The 18,675-nt window shown below is 42.2% G+C and overlaps 1 protein-coding gene across 18 annotated transcripts in view; it reads right to left on the reverse strand.

Annotated features, from left to right (window-relative positions):
- erfl1 (Ets2 repressor factor like 1) overlaps positions 1 to 18,675 on the reverse strand; it is a 112,972-nt gene that overhangs the window by 3,000 nt on the left and 91,297 nt on the right. For 12 of the 18 annotated variants that reach the window (XR_005208960.1, XM_037786033.1, XM_037786031.1 and 9 more), the window contains 4 exons: positions 6,666 to 6,769; positions 5,816 to 6,050; positions 3,793 to 3,970; positions 1,270 to 1,399 (listed from right to left, as the gene is read on the reverse strand). Coding sequence is in view for 14 of the 18 variants with exons in the window: in XM_037786033.1 (XP_037641961.1) it covers positions 1,270 to 1,399; positions 3,793 to 3,970; positions 5,816 to 6,050; positions 6,666 to 6,756 (634 nt within the window). In the remaining 4 variants the exon portion in view is untranslated. Of the gene's footprint in view, positions 1 to 1,269; positions 1,400 to 3,792; positions 3,971 to 5,815; positions 6,051 to 6,072; positions 6,369 to 6,665; positions 6,770 to 18,675 lie in introns of those variants that run through there. The other 6 variants (XM_037786036.1, XM_037786035.1, XM_037786034.1 and 3 more) reach the window with 3 other exon arrangements.

An 18,675-nucleotide genomic window follows, 5' to 3' on the forward strand; every position in this document is an offset into this window, starting at 1 on the left:
GCCTTGTTGAAAAATGTAGCCGAGAAATAATAAAGAATGCATCAGCAGCCTGCTCCGTGTACTTCCAGAGGTTAAGTAACTGACAGAGAGGAAACTTGTCGATCTCCTGTCCCCCACTGAATTTCCTGACATGTCACCGTATCATTTTAGATTAAGCAAAAACCTCAAGATGTAGCAAATTAAATACAACATCATATTTTAATTCCTTGTGAGCGTCTCTTGATAATAAAACAGGGGGGTAAATTTGAGGTGATGCTGGAATTCAATTTTAATGACCAAACAAAAGCATTGCCTCTCCGCCTACTGTACTTCCTTCCAACTGACAACCAACTCAAAGATTCCCTCTCTCTGCTGCACCCTCCACCTCTTCCTCGCTCTCTCTTTCACTCCGTTATTTACTATGCAGGGCTAATTTGACAGTGGTGAAGTCTCAGCGTGCTGGGCCAGGAGTAGCTGGCAGACACATGAATATTGAATCAGTCAGGCAGGCCTCACTTGCTTATGAAAACACAGTAATGGGCGCCCACAGGCCACAAACTGAAGCCTGCACCCTCAATTAGGGCCTTCCTGCCTGGGAAGGGATTAGGACAGCAGGGACACTTGGGAGGCAGAGGAGGGTGAGAAGGGAAGAAGGGGGGAATAGGACCCGAGGACAAACAGAGTGGGGAAGGAGGAGAGGGGGGGCAGGTTGTGTGTGATGAGGAGTGTGTGAGTACATCTGTTTACACACTGCCTCTCTATAACTCTGCACAGTCGTACACATTCTGATGCACATATAGAGCGTGCAGAGGTGCAAACAAAGGCAGCATATGCGCACTGACAATTAAGCAAACATACGCAAATCAACGCTGCGTTTGCATGCAGAGAAAGGACAGGACAAATGCGGAGAATCATGCTGGAAAAGGTGGATGATTTCTCCGGGTTTCAGCTTGTTTCTTACCACCGCTGAAATGCATAATTCACAAGCTAACCTGGCCTCTCTCACCTGAAGCGCAGCCTCACTGCGGGCTGCGATGGGACAGCCATCTCTCTTATTTCCTTTAACAATAAATGTTCATGCCTCCCCATATCCTCATTCTTCTCCCTGCTCTCCTCTTCCCCTCTACCTTCTCCTCCTCCCTTTGTTTACGAAGGTCTGCCTATACCGCCTCTGTACAAGCTGTCTTTCTCCTCATGAAAAAAATAAAAAGGCTTTGTCTCCGGGATACCGAAAGATTCCTATTTTGTTTTTTTGCACTGGCACTTTTTGACGAACTTTTACCAGCTCACCTGAACTGAGGAAGGGAAATGCATCCAGTCTCAGCTTGTCTCCTTCGGGCCCTGGTGCCGCGGTGCCTCGATCAAACAGGGACGTTCCCCTGCCGGAGTCTGGCAAACGAGGAAACAGGGACTGTATGGCCTGAGACAAAAAAAAAAAGAGAGCGGGAAAATTATTAAATTAGTTTGTGTACCTCCCAAATAGAGCAGACATATTGCTACAAATCTGCCCTCGTGGCGCTGCTGCGTCGTGCGGTGTAAAGTTGACAGCAGCACCCTGCAGAGTGTGATGCAAACAGTGACAGAGTCGCAGCAAGGGCAGGATAAAAAGGGGCGTCATGGGATTCGGGGTAAAAAGGGAGGTAGGAGGACGCGGAGGCTCAGAGACTCAAAGGCAGGAAGAGTACAGAGTCAAATGGAGACTAGCGATTAAGATAGCGGGCACAAAGGATAAATGACGAGGAGAGAGAGGGATTGTGCGCCTTCGTCCTGCGTGAAGGGACATAGGACGAATAGGACTGAGATCTGAGAAGAATGACATCCATTCAGGATGTAGGGCAGCTGTGTGTGTGTGTGTGTGTGTGTGTGTCGGGGTGCGCATTTTTTTTTTTGGTGTAATATATACGTGAAGGAGAAGGAGGCAAGGTAAAATAAATGGAACAGTTGAATCTCAGGAATCACGGGGACAAAGGGGGGATTTTTTTTTCTCTCCTAGCAGGACTTTGGATCAATAGTATCTGTCACCCCCGCAGCCCCAAGTTTGAAAGGCGAGACTGTACTCCCAAGCTGCGAGATCTGCGTTGCTTAACAAACCGCATTAATGAACCGCCATTGATCCGATCTGACGCGACCCCTTTGCTTTCTATTGCTTTCATTTTCAATCGATGACAGATGGATACGCCATCGGAGACGGGGATGAGAGAAGGAGGGGATAATGTCTTCTTTTGTTTTAAGGACAAGTTTAAACCGTCCCCCCTCCACTGTCTCCTTCAGAGTCGGCGTCTCCTTATCCTGTCTTAAGGATAGCGCAGAGAAATGATGGATGATTCGCTCTTACTGTACTTTCAAGTTACGTGCCCGGTCTAGGACGTTATAAATAAAATTATCTGCACACTGGCACAAGTTAAAAAATACTTTACAGTGTACAGCTATATCTATAATATAGTGTAGACTTTAACACATTTAAATTATTTTCTCTAAATATCGTATCGTATTAAAAGACCCACAAGTAAAGTCATTACATTATTTTTTTTTAACTAAATCAGGAAATTTTTCTTTCTTTCTGTGTTCTGATACCATTTAGCTCTGTAAAAGTTTTACAGTCTCTCTGGGCAAATAATAAGTATTCTATTACGACCACCAGAGACAGTGAATAAAAGATAGACACGATGATTACCACCCATTCTCTTGTAAAAAGCCAACGCACAGCAGGGGCCTGAGAAATACAACAGCAAAATCACTAGAGTGAAATGGATTTCAGTTACCTGAATCAAATTACTATTAATAAAAAATTAAGGAGTCGAGCTCTGTGTCTTGCTATTTCTCCTTCTTTTTTCTTTGTTCCAGTTATCTCTTATTTTGAAATTCCCAGTGTATTTAAATGCTATTTGTATTACCTGCTATAGAGACACTGAATCAAGGAGTTAAATCAAATATGGTTATAATTTAGATTTCAGTCTGTATGTGTCTCATTTCTCAAATGTGTCAGTCAGACTGCACATTTCTGTTCATATTCTATATGATTAACACTTAATTTATCTTACAAAATACATCCCTCTGCCACACTGGTTCCCAACCTGGGGGTCTCGCCCCCCACTAATGGTTCGCCAAAGCTTCACAGGGGGTCGCGAGGCCTTCTTGATTTTAAAGGTTGTAAGACAACTTATTTTAAAAATATGCAGTTCGCCTATATCTCAGTATTTCATTCATTTCTGTGAAGAAAACTAAATGAAATTGTTATTTTTAAAGTTTGTATTATTATTTATGATATAAACAGGATAAGGGCACAGTGAAGACCTGAACACAAGTTATATTTACAGTCTTCCCTCTCTGTTAAACAGCCTCGTCCTGCATTACTAAAGTACGCAGTTAAAACAACCAAAGAGCTGATAGAACATTGGCTAAGCATCGGGGAAAAGAAAACCCTGAATTTGTCAAAAAAAAGAAGCTTATTAAAGATGTATGATTGTTAAAAATTAAAAAAAATATACATAATACAGAGAATTGTATTAAACGTTTCTAAAAATAACAGGAAAACTAATCTGATGCAATATCCACAGGAAATAATCTCCTCAAAATGTATCCAAATCGCTTGTTCCTTCCTGCAGTTATTGTGTTCACTATTTGGGTTAAATGTACATTTTATCACTTGTTCTGTGTACTGTCATTGTTATGCATTGAATATAATATGAAATATTCATAAAATACATCAGTTTACTCAATGATGGAAAAGGGGTCCCTTGAGCAAAAAGGTTGTGAACCACTGCTCTACCAATCCCAGCCTCTCCCAGTTCCTTTTAATCCCACCCTTCGTACCTCTGGGCTGCAGTCTGGAGCGGTGGCGCTCCCGTTGAAGTGGTTCTGGGCCAGAAAGAAGGGAGAGTTGGCCATATCCAGGATGGGGTAGTTCACCAGCACGACCTTACTGAAGTTAAACTTGTAGGTGAAACGCTTCCCTTTGGTTTTGTGCAAAATGCGTTTGTTGTAGTAATACCTGCAGAGGAGGAGGAGGAGGAGGAGGAGGAGGAGGAGAGGATATCGAAGGAAGGACGGAGTGTGTGTGGGGGGAATAAAGGATAAAGGAAAAAGGAAGAGGAAAAGGAAAAGAGGAGGGAAGGATTAATATAATGCTCGCATCAAGGTTTTGTGTCTCATCGCTTACAGAGAGGAATAAGTAAACAAGTTCAGCGCTGTAGGACAAGAGCTATGCTGATTTCCCACTGTTTTTATTCATCTCCTCCTCACTCAGATCAATTCATGTCTGACTGCATTGATTCAATACAATATGGTTCTTTAAAGGGAAATTTTATTCAGCTGTTAACAGCCAAAAAAGCCAAAAAAGCAGAATCCCTTTGAGCCTCAGAGGCCTTCAACATACAGTCAACTTTAGAGCAAAAACAACAAAAGAAAATACTCCTTTCATCGTCCACAAGATTATAGCAATTCAAACACTGATATGGGTATTAGATTATGATATAATATGATATGGATTATGGCATTAAAATAAAATAAGACTATCATAATCCTGAAAAATCTGTTTTAAAATGAGAAACCAAGCGCATTTCTACTTATTAAAATATATATATTTTATTCAGAAAACACAAATTCGTCACCGTTGAAGTGAAAATAATTTACTAAATTTTAGGATGGGTGTTGTATTTATTTGAATCACCAGACGCAATTTGGCGTCTGAAACATGATATCCAGCCCAGGAGCTGCCACTGTTCTCAACAGCAAAGCACATTTACAAAGACAACAAGAGAGGTCTCCATGGTAACGACCTCAGGTGTCTCCCGCTGGGCATGTGGAGCCGTCGTCATGCCTGTTTCCTGTGCCACCCACCGAGGTGTCACAACGTACAGTCTGCCAGGATGCGAGGTTGATCAACAGTAAAGGCAAAACATGGAGCCATCTGGCTCAGGTAACGGAGCTGGGTGCTCAGGTGGGGGAGCGCAATAGGGGGGTTCCACAAATTGAAAAACCTGCGGATGTCTTATCGCGAGATAGAAGTTTAAATCTCGTAAGCCATTGCTTTTAGCACTTCTTTCTTTTAAAGTGTCCACAGTGAGTGCACAAAAAATACAGAATGCATTAGACAACCTCAGCATTAAATACCGGCGAGCAATGCCTCATTATGCAGACGCACGATATCAACAAACAGCAGCAGCGTGTGGGTATCAGCATGTATCCACAGTGGCTGCGCCCAGTGCAACGACGGGTACGTGTTTTGCTTTGCGTGGCAATTGTGCCGTGGCCCTTAATTGAGCAATTAAGTGAGGCTAATTAAGAAGGCTAATTGTGGCCCCAGCCAATTCATAACAATTAGACTCTGACGACAGCCCCCATTAACAAGAGGCCAAAGGAAAGCAGAGGGAGGAGGGTAGTCGGGGTAGTGTGTATTTGCATAAGAAAACTGTGTGCGCGGTTGGGGGGTGTAAACTGCTGAAGGTACGGAGTGTGAGCGGTATTATTTTAATTACTTTCGGCAAGTTCGGTGCCGAGCAGTTTCCCCCATTCTCCACTCCGAAGAAGAAGTCCAAGCAATTTTCAGACTGGGGCTTAATTTTGAAATCCCTATTGAATTTTTTATTTGGCAGCTCAATGGTGAACTTTCCATTAGGATGTCCACAGATAAGGAGAAATTGAGGGTATTGACGTTCCCCAGGAAAAAGTCCCACCTTTATCTTTCCATTAAACCAACATGAAAAAGAGAGACGCAAGTGGGGATTCAGCCAAACAAGAGTAAACAATTTATGTAAACCGCGGTGTGATAAACATCTTGATTTATCTGATACCAACAGTGTTATTATTTTGTTGACATTCAGCACAACAAACATACCTCAGTGCCCTGCTCAGCTTGTCGTAGTTCATGTGAGGTTTGCACTTCCTCATCCCCCACAGCCGAGCCACCTCGTCTGGATCCTTGATGACGAACTCCCCGTAGTCGCCCTGCCACGCGATCACCCCATTATACTCCTCCTTCTGCAGCAGCTCCAGGATGAAGTGCCACAGCTGGATCTGCCTGGACCCGGGGCTTGACTCGGGCTTGTAGGCCCAGTCTGGGAAGGCGATCCCTGGGCAGAGGGAGCAGGAAAGAGGGGAGGATGAGGTCAGGGCCTGTCATTTGTCCCGCTGCTTGCCGGGGGGGATCGCTGTCTGAATGACTGATGAGTGATGGAGGTGAGGGATGATGTGTTTAATATCACAGCACGTGCCTTGAGCAATGTTAGTCTGCGCTAATGCCCTCTAGCCTCAACAGATTGGTCAGCGGGATGATGACAGCTCGCTGGGAGAGATCTGATTGATGCTGCTCGGGCCGACTGTATGCACATCATAGACGGAGTTAAGCAGCTTCTTTGACTCATCCCAAAGTGAATCTGGCACTAACTAGCCTTGTAAAAAACATTAGATATACAACCAATTACTACCAGAGGCTGAATTTGTTTACCAATGTGCGTGTGTTTGGTTATTTTTTTTTAAATAGCTGAAAGTTTGAGATGAATTTTGACATGTTCTCACTTTGATTTTCATGATGATGGTTATGTTTTATCATAACTGAATTTGCTTGTTTTTGGCACTCAATTCGCACGTGTGATCTGGGTGTAGATTTAGAGGTATGTTTGAAGATGTGTGGGTGGTTATATTTTACAACATACATGATTTTAGGTTGGTCAACAAAGAAAATATACCCCTTGCAAGAGCTTGATGGCGGGACTGACCTGGCGTCCAGAGCGCAGGCACCGGGGGGAGCAGCAGATCACTGACGCAGTTACAGTCCATACCTCCACAACACCTGGAACAAAACAAAGAGAAAATAGAAATAAATATATTTGCTAAAGTTAGACACAACTACCCAGCAGGTTTATTTCAGCAAGTTAAAGTTGAAGTTTAAGAGTGTAAACTTTGTTGAAAATGGAGGTATTGCGTAAGGGTCTAAGGGCGCAATAGGAGTTCAAAAACGTACCTTAAATCGATGTGAAATATGGCAAGGTTATGTTTCATATGTCTTTGGTAGAGATCAGGTGTTTGATGGATGTGATCTTGTGTGGCCACCTGAGGCTGTGTCTGATGCAACATGGTGGACATCCCTATAGTGCATTTATGAACAGGAGGAATTAAATAGACTTTTGAAAACCAAGTTAAAGTTGAGTCATATTATACATTAAAAATTGGACCTTTTAATATATAATATGGCTGCCTTGGTGGAGTTTTTAAAATTAAAAACTACAGATTAAGTCAAAGATCTCGATGTGCAACGTTACGTTCAGGTGCACCACCATTAGATACAGGTAGGTTTAATAGTTTACAAGATTGTTACGTAATTTAGGCTTTTTATATCATTGAGAAACACCTCTCAGTATAATGCAATACAATTCAACAGCACCACGAATTGACCAGAAATTTGAATCAACATCAACTCTGAAACAGTTTCAACAAAAACTGAACATTATATCCTTCATGAAGGTAGGATTGCATTTCAAGATTTCACGGCTGTTGCATTAGACTACATCAGTTTTGCCTATCTGCACCTAATAAACTGACAACGGAGTGTATAATGTTCTAGTACTAGTAAAGTACAAGAACCAAATCAAAACTGTACCTAAGAACAGTACTTTCAACACACTCCACCACTGGTAATGTAAGTAGTTTTAAAATAATATTATAAAAAACAGAAATCAGCTTCAGGTTATACAAATTTACTGTCCGTGAACACTTTCATGTTTGATATCACAAATGACCAAATATGCAAAATACACAGCTGCCTTAAACCAGTGGTTCTCAAACTTTTTGGGGCCAGGGACCGCTGATAGGGGAGAACATTTTCCAATTGAATCAGGTTTAGATAAGATGAGATAATCCTTTATTAGTCCCACAGTGGGGAAATTTGCAATGTTTTATTGAATGTTAATAGCACTGTGATTTTATTCAAATTGCATTTGGAATCAACTTGAAAGCATTTATAGCCTACATTTCAAATAATTTATCTTAGTAGCAAGACCAGCATAGTCCTGATAAATCCAGATATTTAAACTTACCAATCTAAAACTAACTTTCAGTCAACTTAAAAACAATGAACTTATTGCTGAGTGTCACAACCATATCAGAGTTTCTATTGGCCAAAAGCTAACATGGGTCGGAGTTATGGACACAATATGCTTGTTTTATTGGTGCAAATGTTCCCCATCCGTAGATATGCACTTTTAAATGATACAGCACAATTTTATAATTCATAGCAAATTATTTTGCGGACCCCCTGACAGAGAGCCACTTTGAGAATCACTGCCTTGGACAACAATGATTCAAATACCTCTCTAAAACAATAACTAACTCAAATATATAACAATGTAGATATTTTAGTTCTTTTAAATACATTTTGCACCGTTAATTTTTTCCGAACACACCTGTGAAAGCACCACAGGTGTGCATGAAAGCCTTAAACTAACTGTTGATTTTCAATCCATCGTCACAAATGCTCCTTTTTTATATGCGAGCAGGTGAAACAATAACGTGTGCATTAAATGACAGCTAATACCGATAATGTCTCATATAGACGTCTGCTGACAGGAGGAGGCGAGGAGATTTCAGCGTTTCCATGACGAGCGATGGGACTGCGAGACGGGGTCTGGTTTGGATATCACAGTTTCATCAGGGTTGTTTTACAAAGCTCAGATGGAAGAGATGCCCTGCTGCTACACTGGTATCTTTAATGCCGGCCTCTCTATCTCTCCCTTCACTCTCTGCCTCTATTTAATTATGCTCTGTGAATTTTGGATTTTCCCTCCAGCATTGAAATGGAACGTGAATTATTAAGGTGTGTTTGTATAAATTATTATTGCTAACTCCAGGCATTTCTCTCTCTCTGACCGACTCTCTCTATCACTCGCTCTCACCCTGCTCCTAGCCTTTGGATTGTGGCCCCTCTCCTCACTCTCTCCTCCCTCTCTTCATCTTTCTTGTTTTCAAGCCGCTCCTTCTGTCTTCAGATATAGAGTTGGCATTCATCCTATCTCACTCACGTATTTTTTTTCCCACATCATTCATGTTATCATTTCTTATTTTTCATCTTGTTCTGTGTCTCTGCCTGCGCTCACTTTCCCAAAATGAGTCAAAGTTATCACCAGGGTTCAAATAACAGCTCTTCACAAAAAGCTCCTTGTTTTCACGCAGGGTTTTTCCACAAAACTCCACCACGCGTAGCCTGTTAGATCGTTTTGTATTCAGTGCATCAGTAGGACTTCAAAACACACATCGGCCTTCGCACAATTAGAAACGTCTCTCTTTGAAAATGTATGTCCTTCCATTAAACCAACCCGCACATCTGACTGAAGGCCTCGGCGGAGATTGGTACGAGTCTTTAAAAAATAAGATATTCTTTGTGTTCGAGGTAATAATCTATAAGTTTCCTCTTCCCTGTGGGCTACAAGTCATCAATACTGCATCATCTGTTTCATTTGCCATGTTCTCGTGGTCCACGGCGTGTATAAGCTCGTCTCCTCCGAGGATAACATATATGTGTGCTCCTATCTGTCAGGGCCTCTCCGGCTACCTCTCACACCACCTACACACCGCCTACATCTATATCCATCCTCCCGTTTTCCCATCCAACAGCGGAACTATACAGGTGAATCCTCCTTTCCTCTTTCCCACCTCCTTCCTATTCACACACACCTATCCTCTGTCTGCTCCCCCGCCCCACCCATCTCCCTTTTCTCTCCTGCTCTGTGTGTTTTGCTTCGGCGCAGTAATTTTCCGTTTGATTTCGGAGGTAATGCATTTTTTACAAATCAAAGAGGAAGCCAGGCAGCCCCCCCTCCTCTCCTCCTCCTCCTCCTACCTCCCTTCCCTCCCTCCCTCCTCCTCCTCCCCTCCCTCCCCAGTCTCTCGTTCTCGCCCCTCTCGGCCCCCAGGCCAGAGAGGAGATAAAGGAGCCCCCATCATTTCCTTGTTAGTTTTGATTTGGGCAGCGCAGGGCTTTCAAGTTCCCCCCATCACCCCCAGAAACATTATAACTAGCAGCCCAGGGAATACTGTTCCTCCTCGAACGCGCACACACACTCTTGCACACACATGCATGCACAGACTGTCAGATACAGATGCTCACAGATTGTAATGGATTGTATGTGCACAGTAAACACACAGTCTCGAGCAGATATGCCACAAATACACAGGTAGTCAGGTAGCCGACACACACACACGCTAACACACAAAATAAGACATGGAGCCCATAGATATTGACTGAATCAATATAGACACACTAATACACATCTCACCGAGCTGGAAGAGAGAATGCACTTTGTTTACTAAAGATGGTGCTGATTGAGCACAGAGACAAAAACACAAATGCAACACAGAGCGACTGAGTCCAAACAAAGAACCTCTCCCACAAAAGGCCACCTATAAAAACCCCAGTCTGGATGATGGATCACACAGTTACCGGTGACAATAGTATATACACACACACACAATAGGGGCGTCGGGTCACTGTACGCACAGTCACATGTTGACAATAGCACCTTCATCGCTCAAAGGAAACCTCAGTTGTGCTCCTCCACATGTTGTGGAGTGTAGGCCCACACTTGTTTTAACCAACACACATTCCTGCTGCAAAACCCTCTGGTGTGTTGATGAGTCAGACGCTTTTGATAATTCAGTCAGTTGAAAGAGTCGGCTGGTTTTAAGGACAGTTTAGTCTTTAGGACACTACGAAGATGCAAGGACTCGCACGATCACGTTAGGTCAAGGCTGGTCAAGGCTGAAAGGTTATGTCTTTTGCTCAACTTTCAAACAACCACACACAAAGTCTTAGAAATCGGTGCACATCTTTAAAAATCATATTTAAAGGATCAGTGTGTAACATTTGGGAGGATCTATTAGTAGAAATGGAATATAACATTTATAACTATGTTTTCATTAGTGTATAATCACCTGAAACTAAGAACCGTTGTGTTTTCGTTAGCTTAGAATGAGCCCTTCATATCTACATAGGGAGCAGGTCCTCCTCACGGAGTTCGCCATGTTTCTACAGTAACAGAGCGGACAAACCAAACACTGGCCTCGGCGTTAACGCAGTTTTGCACTCGGCAGCTCACGTCAAAGCAGTCTTGGAAAGGGAGGAGTGAACGGAGGGGTACTCAGTTGGTTGCCATCTGCAACCACACCACTAGATGCCGCCAAATCCTACACACTGTACCTTTAAACCTGCAATAATCAGTTTGATATAGTGATACAGCTCACAGTTGCTTATTTACTCATCCAGCAGACACAGAGGAATGTTCATTTCAAGTTGTGTTTCTAGCCATTTTGTTCAGTGTAAGTCCAATATTCACTCCCATTTAGCTCTGTTTTCTCTACGCCAACTCCTGAGCAAAGTATTTAGGCTATTTAGCAGTTCTACTTTCTTAATGGGTTAGCTGCTAACGTTGTCTGTCTGTCTGTGGATTATTGCTGGGCAGGAAGTGTACAGTGGGTTTTTGAAGCTTTCTCACATACTTTGTAAGATTGAGTTCCTTTCACATTGCATCAGGGCTGCAACAAATGATTATTTTCATTGTCGATGAATCTGAATTTTTTCTTGATTAATTGATTAGTTGTTTTATAAAATGTCAGAAAATGGTGAAAAATGTTGATCAGTGTTTCCCAAAGATGACGTCCTCAAATGTCCACAACTCAAAGATATTCAGTTTACTGTCATAGAGGAGTAAAGAAACAAGAAAGCTGTAATCAGAGAATTTGACTTTTTTGATTAATCGAATAGCCAAATAATACTTAATTTAATAGTTGACAACTAATTGATTAATTGTTGTAGCTCTACATTGCATATAGTCATTTGATCCTTTCTTAATATAAACATATTAATTATAGCAGCTTTCTCTTTTTCTTGATTTTTGAATTTCTTTGGTTTCCAGTCTTTGTCTCCTTGTTCTTATAATTGTCTTTTCTTATATGCCTTAGTTAATTTCTTTCGCCTGTTGAGCACTTTGTAACCTGGTTTTTGCACTTTTGTTTTATTGAAGTCGTATGTTTATAATGTTTTTAAGAGTCGTATAATGACACCTGATTTTTTTGCTGATTGGAATAAACCTGCTAAGATAATAGGAAAAAGAAAAAACGGTTATGGTTAAGTATGCTCATAATTAGGATATGGTCAGAGTCTTCCAAAAACAAGTGGAAAGTCATATGAAATTAACGTAATGACTTTTAGCTACAAACTTGATGCAACATTAGGTTCAGTCCTATCAGCTGGCAAATTAATCCTACCCATAAAAAGATGGATCAAAACAAAATTAGAAGCGTATTTAAGAAGAAATCAAAGGTTTCAGGTGTTTGGAAAAGATCTGTGTGTTTGGAGCATAACATCTTCTTCCCAAACAGGATTGATGGATACAAACTGATGCAAGTTTGCAACAAGGCTGGTAATCTATAGGACCAGGCCCGTCAGCACAACTGTTCTACTGGTGGAGCTGCCGAGGTTAGTGGGCCACTGACGGGAGTGAAAAGGAAACAGTCTGCGGAATATACTGTTGTACCAACTATGTTTTGAAATGCTGCAGAGTGACTTGGGTAGAGAGGGAGGAAGGGGGGCAGCCCGACATTCAGGCAACATTATATCTCCAGTGCTGTCTAAAGAAGGAAAGAGTGATGGGTCACGATATAAAAAGAAAAAATATGAGAGGCATGAAGAGTCTGGCCTCTCCCGCTTTCTTTTTCCACTAGATGAAACGGGCTCTGTACATCTGTCTCATCTTCCTTTTTTTGGTTGCCCCTGAAAAAGGCCCAAGTGAACCCTCTCTCTCTCCCTTTCTCTATACTTGCCTCTCTCCCGCTATCTCTGTCTCTCCCTCTCTCTCTGTTCCTCTCCCTGGTTAGCTCTGACACACTGGTCAGCCTCAGGGTGGAAGAACAGAGGGACTCTGCTATGGGTTTGTTAGAGGAGATGGAGAGAAGGAGAGAGGAGGAACGAGGAGAGGAGAGGAGGAGGAGGAAGAGGAGGGGGAGGGTTGGTCAGGAAGAGGGAAAAAGAACCTGTCCATCCAAATGTTAAAGAGAAAAGTCAACGCTGAATCAAATTGTATCACCACAGTGGGCTATAATTTTCTGATTTAGCTAAATGTCTTATCTAAATTATGAAATGTCATTTTCAATAGGTCATACACAGGGAACATTGTTTTGTATCAGATTTTTTAAAACAACATTTTACTTACTTCAAAACATACAGCATAATATAGAAAGTAATGAATATGTATCTGTCCTGCATAATCCAACTGAATTCCTACTTTATTTTGCACAAATAAATAATAATTGTTCTGTGAATATGAGACATAAGTGATAAGATATGATTGTATGAAAACTTAGGGATGCACCAGTACCGATACCAGATCGGACTTCGGGCCGATACTGACTCAAATAGCTGGATTGGATATCGATGACAATTATTTTTTAACTATTAATTATTAAATTCAATTTTATATTTGTATACTATATACATTATATACCTGAATTTGAATTCCTGTTTATCAATTTGTTGCTGCATTAAAAAGGTTTACACTTGAAAATAATTCCTGTTGATTTTGAAGATTTCTTACCAAGTTGCTGGTGTACTATTTATTATTTTAATCATAAATAACAATTCAGTAAATGTATATCTATGTATTCATTTGTCACATTTTGTTTTACAAAGTTAGGAAAAACAATGTTTCAGCCTGATGTTGCCTTACACATAATTGAATGATCCCAGTCACTCTCACACAGTGAGGTATACAGTTTATTAATTAAACACTGGTATCGTATCGTATCCACTATCACTATACTGGCCATTTGGCACATGTTTGCTCCTTTGTACCTTGAGCTCTGTGTACTCTATACACAGTATATCACACTGTCAAATGAAAGAGTGAGAATTCAGTGTAATAGGAGCAGACAGCAGTGCGGTACTGTCAGTGTATTTAACCAAGATGTACTGTATAGTAACAGGAGGCTCTGTGACTCTGCCTGGTCCCCCACAGAGCAGCCGTTACTCCACACTGCAGGGGCAAAGCTCAGACTGAGTCCTTCACACCGAGAGACACAACCACCAAACCAAAACCCTCAGCCATATGACAACTGACAATACTGAGAATTGTCCATAATTGAAATAGCTGAAATGTTTTTTCCACAATAAACTAAATTGGTTCAATAACAGACCTCGATTTCAGGCTTAAAGAATAAGGCTGGCGTTATATTATATTTTTCTTCTCGACAACAAATCCCATGAATAGACCGACCATGCATTAGTCTGTCTTTCAATACTTTCCGACTTCCCTACCCTGTGCGACAAACCCATTTGTCCCCAGTGAAGATGTCAACCTTTAAAAATGAGTTTCATTTATTAAACAGGCTCAGATATTACTTAAAACATGAGCAATTTTTTCTTAGCAAAAACTAGAGTAAATCATGCATTGGTTGGGAACCATTTTCAGCTGCGGATTTATAGACATTTGGTGCCCCAGTGTATGGCACTAGGAGGATGTCAGGGATTGATCAAAAGGGCCAGCTTAAAGCTGCAGTGGGTAGAATTGGTGCAAATATGATTAAAAAAAGTTGTTTTTATAAAAACGGTCACTATATCCTGACAGTAGTGCATGACACAGGCTACTGAAAAAAATCATGTGCCTCTGTGTCCTCCGGTGCTCCTAATGGCATCTGCAAGATTTCACAGACGGGAGGAAAACAACCAATCAGAGCCGAGCTGGAACCTGCTGTCTCTAAGCAGCTGTCAATCATTTGCGAACTCCGATCAAACTTGGCAGCGCTGATCAAATATGAATCAATATTCAGTTAGTGTAATGACTATTTCTTGCCTCAAACATTTTAGAAAGTTCGTCACCCGGCAGCCATGTTAAGATAAATTGAGGAAATACCAAGCACCGCCAACCAGCCGGAGCACAGCCAATAGGAACGCTCAATAGGAACGCTCTCTCTCTGAAATGACCTGTGATTGGCCAAAGTCTCCCGTCACGGGTTCGATTTTTTTAAAGCCTGAAAACAGAGTCGTGAATATCTCTCAGAGTACTTGAATGACAATATGCTGAAAGGTTATTATGGAGTTTTTGCCAAGTGATGCAAAAACCTTTCTGCCTACTGAAGCTTTAAGACATAGGCCATATAGGAGGTCGCCTAGGGCGTCGCCTTCTGGGGGACGCTGGTCGCTCTTTAAAAATTTTTAATAAATTACAGGTGGGCGTCCCTTCCTCATTTTTTGCATTGATGTAACAAATTAACAAATTAACAAATGAACAAATTATGACCATTGTGATTTCTGATGTGTGCTGTGGTTTAAGGAGCTAGGATTAAGATTCTGGGGGGTTGAACCCTAACCCTATAGTCCTAGAGCGGCACAGGCAGCAGCAGCAGAGGGGGGCTCCATATCCAAATTTGGCCTAGAGCACCAAAAGGGCTAGACCCAGCCCTGTATATAAATACTCGTTTACATAACAGTCCTGTTTATTCTTTACCTTTCTTGTCCAGCTTTGTTGTCCTTGTCACTAGCTGTTATTTCTATTTCTGTGTAAGCACGTTAGGGTGACCAGGTGTCCCACTTTATGAGAGACTGCACAGCATTTTAATCCCAGTTGTTGTTGTTGTCCCACATATTGAGACCATGTCCCACATTTGCATTGGCTCTAGTTTTCAAGAGTCAAACCACTAGCAGAACAGATGCTTTTATGAAAATCTGGCTTTTATCCAATGGCTGTGAAGAAAGCTGAAGAAGGCTGTCACATCACGGCGCTGTGTTTGCTGTCAAACTGCGCACACGTGGGTCAAGTGCAGGTTGACCTGCCACCGTCTTTGCTACGCTATATGCCATGGAAAATTGCGAGTCACAAACTATGCAGATAAGTGGGTGAAACCGGTGGAAGGCGATTCTCAGAGAGTTTTTTGCAAAAGTTATTTTTCAGTTTCACACGGGGGGAATACGACATACATCTGGTCACCCTAGAGCAGCTATTCTCAACCACTGGGCCGGGGCCCACTGATGGGCCTCAGATAACCACCTAGTGGGCCGTGGAGGACCTGCTATTCTGTCTTTCAGAGGTTGTAGCGGGCTAGGTTTTAACGCTACCGGTATTATAGGAAACTAAAAAACCTAAAGAATCCATTGGTCCCAACCATGTCTTACCATCTTCTCGTGAAGAAGGCTAAATAACGCTCCAAAAATACACTGAATTTTGGCGAGGAAAAGCTGGCATGGCCATTTTCAGACGAGTCTCTTGACCCCTGACCTCAAGATATCTGAATGAAAATGGGTTCAATGGGTCCCCAGGAGTCTCCCCTTTACAGACATATATGTCTTGGATGCAGGGACACAAAGTTGAGTGTTTTTTTAAACGAAAAGTTGTTGTTGCAGTTGTTGGAGCCCAGTTGTTGGAGCCCAGTTTGTAATTGATATGGTAAGGTGGTCCTCGGAAATGTTTTTAACAATCAAAAGTGGGCCTCAGGATACAGAAGGTGGAGAACCCCTGCCCTAGAGTACGTTGAGAGAGATGCATAGTCAAATTCCCTGCACGTGCACACACACTTGGCAAATAAATGTGATTCTGATTCAGAGGAATATGCACTCAGATGTATTTGTTAATAGCATCAATGTCTTTATTTTCTCCAGCCTCATCCTGTAAAGGTTCATTCATGTAGAGTTTTAATGATCCCGAGGTGAAGTTGAGACTATAGTGTAGCTTGTGTGATAAATAAGGAAACCTGTTTTTTTTAAGCTTTCATGAAAAAGGTGGAGAACTCCAACAAGTTTAAGAGCAGCTGAGTGGAGAGATGAGGAGGATGTGAGCGCGTACAAACGGTATTAGTGCGGTATGGCACGGCACGGCCTTAAGAAAATAAGGAAAAGAAGAAGGAGGGGGGAAAAAAGGATGAAGAAAAAAAAGTATCAATCGATAGGGTTAAATTATTCATCGTCATTAATTATCGATCGCTCTCCGCTGCCGGCTCGTCCGCCTCGCGCCAGAGTTGAAAGGAGGGAAAGCGCGCTTTATTAAAACCGGCTCGAGCCTCATTGTTTCATGTCCCGCGGCAAAGAAAAAGCTCGAGTTTGGCTCTAGAAAAACACACGCGCACACACACATTTTCTCTCTCTCTCTCTCTCTCTCTCTCTCTGACTCTCTCTCTCTCTCTCTCTCTCCGGACGCGCGCGGGTGGAGGAGCTTTGGGGAGCCTCGCGCGGTGTTCACGGGGCGGCTGTGTCTCGCGGTGGATCGATGAGGGATCAATGGCTCGCGCTGACTAATAGCCAGAGAGCGCCTTTGATCTCGCGGCTGAGAGATCAAAACCTGCGCGAGAGGGAAGAGGAATAGGAAAAGAAACTGCGCCGGCGAGCTGACCTTCACACACACACACACACACACACACACACACACACACACACACACACGCTCACACACATTTTAGGAATTTGACTGCAGGATATCCTACCAGCAAACAAACTATGAGAGATGCATCACTAACGAAACCCATTAAGAATAATAATAACCAGTATATATTTACCTACTATAGGCTTTAACAAGAGATCCTTCACACTTTTCCACACACACACACACACACACACACACACACACACACACACGCACGCACACACACACACACACACACACACACACACACACACACACACAAAACACTTTTAGGGAATTTGACTGCAGGATATCCTACCAGCAAACAAACTATGAGAGATGCATCACTAACGAAACACATTAAGAATAACCAGTATATCTATCTACCTATATAGGCTGTAACAAGAGATCCTTCACACCTGTCCTCACACCACACACACACACACACACATATACACGTGCGCCCTTGCTTCCTATAGTCCAAGTTGTTGCCTTGATTTTGACTTCCTCAGACAAGGTGATAACAATGAGAACAAGGAAACCATCTGTTGTTTCCTGCGAGCAGATGAGTGTCCTATGGGCTCAACTTCACGCCTATAGAGACCCAAAAGGCATGTGTGTGTTTGGTGTGAACACGCGTGTGAGTGTGCACGCCTTGTTTATGTGTGTGATGGAGAAGAGAGAGAGGGAGGAGGTGGTTGTTGTAATGTCTGGAAAAGAGCAGTTATAGAAAAAAGACAACCAAATTCTCCTAAAATAGAGCCAAGTTTGCTTAAGGATGTGAAAGCAGGTTGATAGTTCTGTATTGAACTTCAAAAGGAAACTGTAACGATATGCAACATTGTAGTGATAATAATAGTGATAAAGAGGTAATTAAAATGTATTTTTGTACACAGCGTATGAATATACCAGCTACATTGTTGTTTCCTGTTTCCTGTGTGATGTTCTGTTTAGGGTCCTGGAGACCCTGGAATCTCTTTAACAGCTCAAAAAACATAATATTGTCATATTACCTTGATAATTAGTTGGATTAAAGCTTCAGTAGGCTGAAAGTTTTTGTCATCATTGGGCAAAAAGTCCATAATAACCTTTTGGCATGTAGTAATTCAAGTGTTCTGAGAGAAAACTAGACTTCTGCACCTCCTCACGGCTCTGTTTTCAGGCTTTAAAAAACCTAGCCCGTGACGGGAGACTTTGGCCAATCACAGGTCATTTCAGAGAGAGAGCGTTCCTATTGAGAGTTCCTATTGGCTGTGCTTCATCTGGTGGGCGGTGCTCGGTATTTAACCAACGGATCTCAACATGGTTGCCGGGTCACAAACTT

This window comes from Sebastes umbrosus, chromosome 11 (assembly GCF_015220745.1).
Source record: "Sebastes umbrosus isolate fSebUmb1 chromosome 11, fSebUmb1.pri, whole genome shotgun sequence".
NCBI classification, from domain to species: Eukaryota; Metazoa; Chordata; class Actinopteri; order Perciformes; family Sebastidae; genus Sebastes; species Sebastes umbrosus.